Below are 12178 nucleotides of genomic sequence, written 5' to 3' on the forward strand. Positions count from 1 at the left end.
TTTAACAAATTAATTTGGAGGGTGAGTGACCAGTGCTATCAGCTGTCTTTTCACACTATGCTGAATTATTCCGTTTGTTTTTTGTCTTTTGGGCTATTGGGTCTTTGGATTTGTTTACAAGGCTTTTGTTTATGGGCTACCAATGCAAGGCCTTCAAAAACCATTTTGTAGCCAGATAGGTAGAATATTGAGCTGTTTCTGTATTGTATCCGGGCTTGAAATGTGGCTGAAATAAATCCAGATAATCCATTTCCTGCAGGATCTCTGGAGCTATTGCTCAATACTTTTACAATTACCTGCTCCCAAAAGGAAAGATTAGAACCTGGAAGGAAATATTCCAGAATCATTGAATCCAACAATTGATTTTTTTTAAAAGAAGGGATGCACCATTATCTCCTTTAAAGATCAAACACTCTGTCAAAAACACTGACACCATCATATGGACGCAATACCAGGTCACCTCCCAGGCAAGAGGAAACTGGATCTAATAAACAAATGGTCACGTTCATAGTCTGAAGGACCCTGCCCATGACATCAGATGTTACAAACTCAAACTCAAGCCAGATCACTCCACAAGGCCATGCTCTAGCATCTCAACGGGACCAAATCAGTTGGAATCCAACTGAGTACATCTAAGCAGCTTTCTTTGCACAATAAACCAAGTTATTCTTACATCAGCCCTATAGCTATCCCTATAGCTGATTAATATCTACCAATTAATATTGAGAAAACTCCTTATCCTAAACGATTTTTAAGTATTTTAATTAAAGATCTCTGAATGTATTTCTGCCATATTTGGAAATCAATGTAACATATGTTACAAATAAGAAAAATAGGACAGCCATTTGTCACTATTATAATAATACTTATCTAGCAGCTAGCTGTACTTATAAAAATGAGTAAGAAAGGTAGTATGGAAATATGGAAGTATTAATTAGCAGTCATAGCAGCCAGAAACCAAGGCCACTAAGGCTCATAACCAGGAATTAATGGTGGAGGTTGATGGCTAAACAATGGGATTGTTTTCAAGCAGTGGACAAAATGTCCCTAAATGCAACCATGCCCCAATCCTGCCAGCCTTCCTCTGCACATGGTTGCAGGTATGTTCCTGCCTTTCCTCTCAACTCTTCACCCATTCCACTCCCATCCATTATTCCCATCTCCAAGGTCAGGTTATACATATCAAACTTGCACTGATTCATATCCCCATACCCCAAAAGTCCTAAGAACCTATCCCAATGTCTAGGGGATTCAATTCCCCTATCAACTATACCTGCCTAAACACTCAGTGACCTAAAGAGGGAGTTTAACTCTGGCCCTACTCCTTGCCCACCTATCCCTTCCAAAGATAGGGAAATTCACACCACAGGCCGAATTACTTTCTAATGTAGTTGTTCCTTCCAGATAAATAAAATAACCAATATGAAATCTTTCATTAGCAACCAAATTATGTTAAAACAGGCTTGGCAATTTTTCATTCAGACACAACTGTGGAAGAAAGAGCTGTTGAATTCATCATGAAAAATAATATTTCAGAATCTTAAAAATAAGTTGATAAATGTTTTTACCTGACACTACTCCTATTCCATCATCACAATCATAATCCGAGATTTCACTATCACTTATTCTTTTGGATCCTGCAAAAAAAAACAAATAATTAAAGATTGGTAACAGCTATTACAGTAAAGAAGTGACATGTTTATTAAACTTTACTAGTAATATTAGTAGAGATAGTTAATTTTGCATACATTCATTTTGTGAGTAGACAGAGAAAAATACTATTTCAAGTTTTAATTTGGTTAGCACAACATGTATTGAAATAAGTTAATAAAAACATCTTCTAAGTCAATTGCTACACCTAAAAAGCCAGATCCATAAGAAAAAAATATATTAGGTTCTGGTTTACCATTTAATCTGCTTGTACAAAAGAGATGTCCTAATATTTGCAACGAACCAAATATAATTGACTTATCAACAGTAAGAGAGCTTTACTGCTCAGAAGCAGAAAACATAATCCTCATTGGGATTGCAAAAATATGATATGAACACACTTTAAAAAAATATATAGTTAATGACTAAACATATTTTATAAATATGTTTTTGATTGATCATATATGCTCAATCATAATTGAGGAAATAGGAATAACCCAAATATATTTATTTTCTTCCTTTTATCTACGATGCAAATTTTCTTTGCTATCTTTTATCACAGTCTATTGGTTTTTCCTTTGACAATTATGGTTAACTCTAATTGTATTTCCTCTTAATTTAGCATTTGAAGTTTTTTGTCCTTCCTTGAACAAGTCCCTACAAACTTCTTGGCAAGATTTTTAAGAAGAGATTGGACAGCCCTTTGTCTGGAATGGTTAATGGGTTTCTTCACGAACGGGAGAGGGGGGAATTGGACTAGAAGATCTCCAAAGTCCTTTCCAACTCTGTTTTCTGTTATGAAAGAGTGGGGATCTTTATATATGAGCAACAGAAATTACAGAAAAGGCAATATTTGATTCTTCAAATTATCCTCAGTACTTTCTCAGAATTATGTGCTGATTCTTTGGGTTGTGAAACAACACACTAAAAAATCAAAAGAGAAAGAACTTCTCTTTCTCAATGGTAACCTTTATTAATACAAATTAATAAGTAGAAAAAAGCATCATTGCCAATACTGAGCATGAAAAGCTTCAACAGCGTATGCTCAATGGGTGAGGATTTAAACTGTGGCTGTCTTTCATTGCTGGAAGCAACTTCAGCATTTGCCTTCCTGATCCCATATTTTGTGCTTTCTTGTTTCTGACTTCTACTCTCAACCTCAGCAGGTTCCTGATCAAGTCTCTAGCTTGTCACAAGCAGCTTCCGAGCTCCATTTTCACTGGCAGAGGCACAACATGACAGTCCTTTGCTGTTTCCAGGGCAGCCCCGTAGGCCAGATCTAAGCCCCCCGTAGGCCAAATCCGGCCCCCGGGCCTTAAATTTGATACCCCTGCCCTAGTACCTTCTCAAGCTTCATACACAATCTTGCACACCATGCTTGCATGAATGTTTGCCTTTCTGCTGAAGCAAGCACATGAAATTTAATCTGGATGACCAAGGAGTTGAAAGAAGAGGTTGTCCTTCAGAAAACCAGGTCCAAAGCCATTTAGGGTCTTAAAGGAAGGTTGATTTAATTTGAGGCTTTAATGTAAAACAGAAAATTGGATGTATTTATTTGCTGAATTGATTTAGGAAATCATATCCAATTCTATGATTTAACTTGTTCTGCTGATTTCACTTAAATACAATATATCTCAGAAGTTCAAGTAAATCCATTTCTAATCAAATTTCTGATTCAAAACAAATGGCCTTGCAACAGTTATCAAGAAAAAAAAGTTAATATAGAGCTATGATTATTACAAATAAGATTGGTTATTTACTGAGTTTAAAAAAACATAGCTGGAAGAGAATTATTTACAAATGTACACATATATTTTATGATTAATACTACTATCAATAAAGAAAACTATCAATCCATAATACTCCTGTATAGTGTCATATCAGTAAGGAATTATAAGTAAGAAGTTAGTATATTAGTATAATTTTTAAATTTAACACAAATTGTCATAAAGTACTATCAAGATATTAATATTATATTAACTTTATATTGAAACACATTGAATGAATAGTTAGGAAGCAGTTATATTTTTTTTAGCAAACTGTTTATAACACTAGCAAGAACAATTAGAAATAATGCAAGGATAAAGTCTAATTTTTAAAAACAGAATAAGAATCCAAAGAACAAATAAGCAACTGAACTGGTACCACAACTAATAGCAGAAGCACATCAATAGCATTAGAAAAAAACCACAAGCGATAAATGGCATGCTTTTAAATTACCTGGATTATATGAATATGAGCCTTTATCTGGAAAATTTTAAAATGAAGTGATATCAGAAAAAAATATATGAGGTTTTGACATGTAACAGAAATGTACTTAATTTGAAAAGTTGTGTATAATTAAGTGCAACCGCTATTTTTATTTGACAGAGCAGACATGAATTATTAGTTTTTTAGAACTTTTTAGAGCAATCATGTGTGTGTGTGTGTGTGTGTGTGTGTGTGTATACACATATGTATTTCTCTTTAGCCAGGTTCTTCCTACGTAAACCAAGATTTTTCTGCAGCCCTAGTTCAGTGAAATCCCAATCCACTAGTTTCTAGGCTTGCTGGCTGCTAGAGAAAAAAAGCCTAGAAACTAGTGGATTGGGATTTCACTGAACTAGGGCTGCAGAAAAATCTTGGTTTACGTAGGAAGAACCTGGCTAAAGAGAAGTACACATAAAACCTACGAAAAGAAAAGAAAACATATATATATATATATATAGTTTTAAAATGAGTTGGCTGTAAACCAGAGGACAAGTCCCAATTCAAACTTGAGGGGTCCTTGGTGCTCTCTGAGGTGGGTTGTTTTATGGCAAATATTTCATTACTCAAACTAGGTAACATCATCAGTGCTAGTGATGTTGATGACTAGCACTGATGACGTTACCTAGTTTGGGTAATGAAACATCTGCAAAACAACCCAGAGCACCAAGGACTCCTCGTGTCAACCCTGAGCTACAAATATTCTCTTTTATTAGTACCCAATTCAAACTGTTCATGCTCTGGTATGGACGCAAAGTGTTTATGGAAAATACAGTTTTATCTAATTGACACACCACACAGTAAGTTATGGTTCTTAAGAATGTATATATATACATACATATATATATATACATATACATGCATACATATGTATTTGTATACATTCGTGTGTGTGTGTGTGTGTGTGTGTGTGTGTTTGTGTGTGTATAGTATTTATGTCCAATGGCACTTACTCCATAATGATCTGTTGATCCTAAAAACCATCAGGGTGCTTTAGCTATTTTCGAACACAGAGAACTTCATTCTGTTAGTTCTATTTGCTAGCCAAACACAAGATAGAATATCAACATAATTACTTAACTGGTGATTGACTCAATAACCTTAATTTCTCCCATAGTTTCCTACTTAATTATCAGGATTTCCCTACTGTTTTTTTTTTGTTTTGTTTTGTTTTTAATTTGATTTATATGCCGCCCTTCTCCGAAGACTCAGGGCGGCTTACAATGTGCTCAGCAATACTGTTAACTTTACACTTGCATTTCTCTCCGGTGTATCATCTGTCCCTATTGCAAAATAACTTCCTCTTTTTCTCACATTAGTACAGACATGTTCAGCATTATGAATAATGTCTGTGAAAAGTTAGTGGTATCACTATAGCTGGCCGGATTGGGAAAATCTGATATCCAGGGGAATTATGTTCCAGAAATAAGTCCTGGTGCCACAGCAGAAAAGGCATGCTTCTCCAGTCCTGTAAAATGGCAATGTTTAATGGAAGGGATCTGGAGTGCGCCCACTCTGCCAGAATGTACCAGAAACAAGGGGAGATGGACAGTCCCTCAGATAAACAGGTTCTCTGCCATTAACTGCTTTATAGGTAATGACCAGCACCTTTAATTACAGCTGGAAGCCAACTGGAAAAGAGTGCAGCTAATGGTGACAAATCGCCTTACTAAGAAGTGTCTCTTACTGCTTGCACCACTGCATTTTCTACCAGCTATAGCTTCCCAATGGACTTTGAGATCAGCTCCATGTAGAGCATATTGCAACCAACGAGTTGCAGTGATGGTACCAAATTCTGAACTGATGGATTTCAAAGAGAATCTGCCTTAACTCACTGTAAAAAAAAAAAAAAAAAAAGCCCTGGGAAATTCCTATTAATGTTTCCAAGAATCAGATTTATCATGAACTAGTATTAAAGACTCTTTATTGAACTGTTACTTTTCTTCTTGTTTTTGCCACCTACATGAGACTTTAGAGGGTTCATTAAAAACTATTGTTCTATTTTTTTTATAAAAGACACATATAATGCCCAATTGTGGTTTGGATTCAGGATCAGGTATCTTTAATTCTCATGATTGGCTATTTGTGTTCCAATTCCTTCTGCCGTAGTTTTAAAATGAGTTGGCTGTAAACCAGAGGACAAGTCCCAATTCAAACTTGAGGGGTCCTTGGTGCTCTCTGAGGTGGGTTGTTTTATGGCAAATATTTCATTATTCAGACTAGGTAACATCATCAGTACTAGTGATGTTGATGACTAGCACTGATGACGTTACCTAGTTTGGGTAATGAAACATCTGCAAAACAACCCAGAGCACCAAGGACTCCTCATGTCAACCCTGAGCTACAAATATTCTCTTTTATTAGTACCCAGTTCAAACTGTTCATGCTCTGGTATGGACGCAAAGTGTTTATGGAAAATACAGTTTTATCTAATTGACACACCACACAGTAAGCTATGGTTCACTCCCACTAAAAGTCAATCGTATTATAGAATATTTTAAAAACTACGACTATAATCTATGATGGAAAATTTGAATCATTCTTTAATTATTCACTACTGGAATAATTGGACTAGACTACTGTTCTGTTACATTACACATTACATAAGGAATCTATTCAAATAAGCACATTAGCCTAACATGCCCAAACCATTTATTGTACAAAATAAAGCAAAAAATTAAAAGAAGCATGAAGGTTATGTCTGAACACAAAAAGAGAAACATTTTTTTTAACATTATGATTCACACAATGCTAGGTCCTTGAAATGTTGGAGAATTTTACACGTTGCATATCAGTCTCAGACCTACTGCTTTGCTGTTATTGTAAACATTATAAAATGTAAATTGTGTAGGTTAGAAGTGATTTGTATTATGAACTTTTCATCTTTTTTGTAATTTTTATGCGGGGTTCCTTGAAGCCTAAAATACTATAAGGATTCCTCCACGTAAAAGATTGAGACAGTCTGATTTAGAGAACAGGGCTCATATTCCATTCTTCACATTGCTCACCTATATGAACTGCATTTCATAATTCATAATGTACCAAGTTTAGATTTGTGTATTAGATGTATAAACCGCCTAATTCCACTGTGACTATGGGTTGTAAGACTTGCATATAAAACAGAGGGGCAAAAACTTTTTAATATTTTTTTTTCTGTCCAGGAGGAAATGTCAAGGAATCCAACCGATCTTGGTATGATGCTCAAAGGATTCTAAATCTACTGCATAACATGTTATATTTATAATCATATTTTTATCCACATGCTGACATGTAGCTCTGAAGAATGTTTATGAAGTTTAACAATTTCAAGGAAGACACATTAGATATATTTGTGAAGCGAAGGGAAGCATAAAGTAAAAGAAGTTTAAATTTATATAAGATTTAGATTCATGGATTTTACAGATATTTTTTAAAATCATTTTAAAATCATTTTTAAAGTATTTCTTTTAAATCAATGCATTACAATTTGGATTTTTTTCTTCAAAATTTATGACTGAATCCTCCAAATAATTTTTTATTATAAATATTAATTTTTCCAATTCAGGTACCTTAGTTAACAATCATTTGTTCAGCCACTATTTGAAGGGATGATGATGTTGAACAAAGAGACTTATGGCCATTCTCAAAGTGGTGGTAGTCACAATGTCATGTGATCACCATTTGTAACTTTCACTGCCAATTTCTGACAAGCAAAGTCAACAGGGAAGCCAGCAGGAAGTCACAATAGCAATTACGTAACACCACACCTAATGATTGGGATTCACTGAACAATCACAACTGGAACCGCAAGAACCAACATTAATGATTATGTGATGTGATTTACAACCACATCACTTAGCAATGGAGTTATAAATTACCGTCATTAACTGAGGACTACCTGTATTTCTAAACTGTTATAAAGGCCACAGTTGCATTGTGACAGCTACATAGTAGAAAGTAATACTGTCCGCAATATAAATGGGAAAGACAACAAAAAGGAACTAGAGAAAACAAATACATTTCTCAATATACAATGAATTCTCCACATTACCTTTTCCTGATTTTCAAACAGGCGGACAATACCATGTTTCTCCAAAAGCATGACCCACCTTGAAAAGAAGCCCTATCACATTTTTGAGCGCATGTGATCAAATTAAGCGCCACCTACAAAATTAGCCCTAATTAAGGCCCCACACACCCCGGGGTGCAGGGGGTGGGGCGAGGCACACAGGTAAAAAATAAGCTAGGGTGGGGATGGGGGGTGGAGTTGCCCTACTTACCAGGCCTCGCACACCCCGACATCTGCCTCGCCTTCTCCTGCGGCCACTTGCTGCCACTTCCACGCATCGGTCTGGCCTCCGTTTCGCCTTCAGATGTCTGCTGGCATCTGTTATCTGCAGCCAATAGCAGAGCTCCAGATCGATCCAGAGCTCTTTTATTGGCTGCAGATGCCTTCCGGCAAGCAGAAGAAGTGGGCCAGCAGCGGGCTCCTGCTGGGCAGGACTGTCGGTGCCACCGCCGTAAGATGAGTCAATAATTAGAACCCTCCAAAAAAAGGCCTAGCTGTTTTTTGGGGGGTCAAAAAGAAATAAGACCCAGCCTTATTTTTGGAGAAACACGGTATATATAAATTACTTTATAAAAACTGAAGAGATACTATATTATTATTGTATACATTTTCCCTCCAGAAGAAAGCATTTCAATTAGTCTATTTGAAACGAACACAAATAGTATTCTATAACCTACTTTGCAACCTTCGTGTAGGGCTATCCCCATGAAGCTGTCGGCGTGGCAAATATGGGGAAGGATGGGGAAGTGGCAATGACGACATATCATGAGTCTGAAGTTTGTACCAATGAGGCTCATCATCCAGCAATGCTGTCTCTAATTCAATAAGAATCTAAAAAAAAAAGATAATAAAATAAGAACTGTTCAAATAAAACACATCATTTGTGCTATAACTGTTTTATAAAACATGTACTATGTGATATTTGTATATTTACTTAAGTTAATGGAAACTGAACAGCTTCAAAAAATAGTTACAAGCTATATAAAAAAGATGGCTACCAGCAATAAGGGATAATGCAATGTGATGCAGTATTGTTCATTGTAGAATTTACTGTACCTTTGTGCCTATGGAGATAACATTAAATATTTATTCCTTGTAAACAATAAATAGCATTGACTACCTCTCCTAAAAATTCACTTTCTTCCTCACGAACACGAGCTTGGTCCCAAAGAGTAATTTCCAACATTCGCTCTCGAAATTCTCTCCGATGAACTGGAGAATAAATAAATGTTTGGTTCCACTTGGGCTCCAATGTTTTTTTTACTGTTTTTGTTCTTCTTTTATTTTTATCACTGCAATTAAGAAGTACATATTAAAGATGTTAATATTACAAAGAATAGAAAAAATATATATTTTAATGGGAAGGACAAGTTCAATTCTTTTTACAAAATTCCTGAAATTGGGCTTTACTTCTGAAGTAATTACTTATGCCACAATATTTTTTATTAGTAGTTGCTATTTTAATATCAACTGTAGAAAATCCTGATTAGTACAAATAGGATGTTGTAAATGAAATCAGTATGTTCAAGCCTTCTCATTTAATTATTTTTATCGATTTTGCATTTTGATCCAAAATTCAAGGAGATACAGGAATTTTATTGTCAAGGAAACGTCATAAGGGATATTCATAAATTACTCCCCTTCAATAGTAGTATACAAGTTATCAGTCTATGCACTGAAAAAGTTCACTCACTTCATACAAATATCTACAAATATTCTGAAAACTATGGAAAAGTTACTATGCACTACACTGGTTGAGATGCTAGAAAAACATGAATATTTCCAAATAAGCTGAACTAAACTATCAAAACAATACTGACAATGGATTGCCAACAGACTGATAGATGATCAATAGGCATCAGATGTTATATTCTGCAGAATTGTTTTCCTTTTTCATTTGACTAAAAACCTCCACTCCACGAAAAAAAAATATTTTAATCGAAAGTTATAAAACATCAGCAAATCTGTCATTTGACTTGACAGATTTTAGTAGATATTTATTTATTTATTTATTTATTTATTTGATTTGATTTCTATACCGCCCTACTCCCGAAGGACTCAGGGCGGTGCACAGCCAAACAATAAAACACATACATACAAAATTTAAAAGTAGACTGATAAACTGAAATATTTTATAAAATAGGTATGCAAGTATTAAAAGAGTTCATTTCAAAATAATGTCTGGCAAATAATCTAAATAATATATTATAGTAAATGACAGCAATGGCATTAGTATGTTTAGTAATGTTCAAAGGTCTGAGTTTAACTATTATACCTAAAGCAAAATTTATTTAAAAAACCAACTTTCTACCCTCCCTTGAGACTCCCCTACTTCAAGAATCCTAATCCAAAACATAACTCAACATTCAAAATGGAAACATTAAAATGATTAAAATTGCAACAATTAAAGCAAATTGGGAAATGTCAATATAGGAAAAACTGCTATGCAAACATTTCAACATCAAGCAAACTTTTTGTTAAATAAATATTATTTAAAATTGATTTCAAAATATTTAATATAACACCTGTAACTCAGTACAGAGTGAGAAGCTTAGAAAAGAATTACATATTAATTTAATTAAGTAATATTTTGTGGGCTTGAGGGTGAAAATAAAAACAGAAGGACAAGATTGGCAGTGACCATTTGGAGTACAGTAAGACTGATTTCTAATAATTAATTAAAAGGTTATGAAAAATAACTATTATTAAGAAATAAAAAATATGGGAGATAGAAATCCTTTTGCCCTTCCTTTCTCCCTCCCTCCTTCCTTCTACAGTCCCCTCTACAGTTTTTTACCTATATTTGAGTTGTCCTGAACTTTGGACAAAAATACCATAGACTCCTAGATTCTCCATGCTTTGCTTTGGAAACTTCAGTGTGTTGATAAAAGCAACAAGATTTCCCATTAAGCATCCCATCAGGTCAAAGACAGTGTTCTATGATGACTTCAAGATCTAGTTGTATTATTGATTTTGGAAATTAAGCAGTATGCCTTGGAACCTGTTCAACCAGTCACTGTCCACACCAATAAGCATTTATATTGCAAGCATGATCCGTAAAGAAATGATCTGAGGAAGCACGTCAGTATGTCTGATTTATATATATATTTATTTATTTACTCATTCATTCACTCACTCCTTTTGACTTAAACGGTTAAATAAGGGATACGGCAATCCTTCATTATTGTTAACAGATCATTCCTGATAAAATGCTTTATTATTTAATATATTTGTACAATTATGTATTATATAGTTACATTCTATTAGATATTATTCACAAAAATTCATTTGTAACAATATCCACTAATTTTGTTCATACTACCTTCTGTCAGGAAGAAAGTAAATCTTAACATAGGGATTCCTTGGTCTCCCATCTTCTCTTGAAGGAAGATCTTTTGCTCCCAATATTGTGACTATTAATTGATGGCCAACTTTGTCATACCACAACTTTATCTGTAAAGAGAAATTATGAATTAGGCAATTTTTCTAGAAAATTACAAGATAAAATAAGTAAATTTAAGATAAAACACTTAATCTACACTGTATTTTATTATTGCAATGAATATTCTAATTTGGCTGTCTGGCTGCATAAACCTGCATATATTTATTCAGAATTAAGTGCCAATGAGTTTATAGGTAAGTTTGAGTCAAGGTTCAATTTAAAGCACAAAATGGGAATTATACTATATTAAATGTTTTGTACATTGAAATACGGTTGTGAACTCTATGGACTTTATATAATACAATCATTTATCTGTAAAATGATTTTACAGATGTTTTCTTCAAATATATAGTTACCATTTTACCATCCTGTTCTGCACACTGAAAATATTATTTAATCCCTTACATAGCTCTGGATTTCTTTTTCTCTGAAATTTTATATTAAATTTTATTTCCCAAATTTGGAATAGCTTAAAATATAAACAAATAATTAGTTATTCTAGCCTAAGCATTATGCATACCCAACAAATCTCTGCTAAGATAGAAAAATAGGAAAAAAATTTAAAGTTAGAGACCATATAGATATGTCCTGATCTACAATTATTAAAATCAAATGCAGGATGAAAAAGAAGTTTATCACCTTCCACTAAGATAACTGATGCTTTTGAATAAAGTTGATTCTTTCCTACATTATATGGAGAAGGATAATTATGTCTGGCTATGCCACTTTTAATTGGATTACAAATAGTCTTCAAGTTATGACTGCAATGAAGCCTGCCTATCATGGTTGTA

At 34.2% G+C, this 12178-nt stretch overlaps 1 protein-coding gene across 20 annotated transcripts in view; it reads right to left on the reverse strand.

Moving 5' to 3' along the window:
• RIMS2 (regulating synaptic membrane exocytosis 2) overlaps window positions 1-12178 on the reverse strand; it is a 267667-nt gene that overhangs the window by 119406 nt on the left and 136083 nt on the right. For all 20 annotated transcript variants that reach the window (XM_070940384.1, XM_070940381.1, XM_070940380.1 and 17 more), the window contains 4 exons: window positions 11268-11398; window positions 9066-9237; window positions 8623-8776; window positions 1569-1637 (listed from right to left, as the gene is read on the reverse strand). In XM_070940384.1, the coding sequence (XP_070796485.1) occupies window positions 1569-1637; window positions 8623-8776; window positions 9066-9237; window positions 11268-11398 (526 nt within the window). The remainder of the gene's footprint in view (window positions 1-1568; window positions 1638-8622; window positions 8777-9065; window positions 9238-11267; window positions 11399-12178) is intronic.

The sequence above is a fragment of the Pituophis catenifer genome, unplaced genomic scaffold (genome assembly GCF_029215685.1).
Source record: "Pituophis catenifer annectens isolate HBS135680 unplaced genomic scaffold, rPitCat1.0.hap2 SCAF_3, whole genome shotgun sequence".
NCBI classification, from domain to species: domain Eukaryota; kingdom Metazoa; phylum Chordata; class Lepidosauria; order Squamata; family Colubridae; genus Pituophis; species Pituophis catenifer.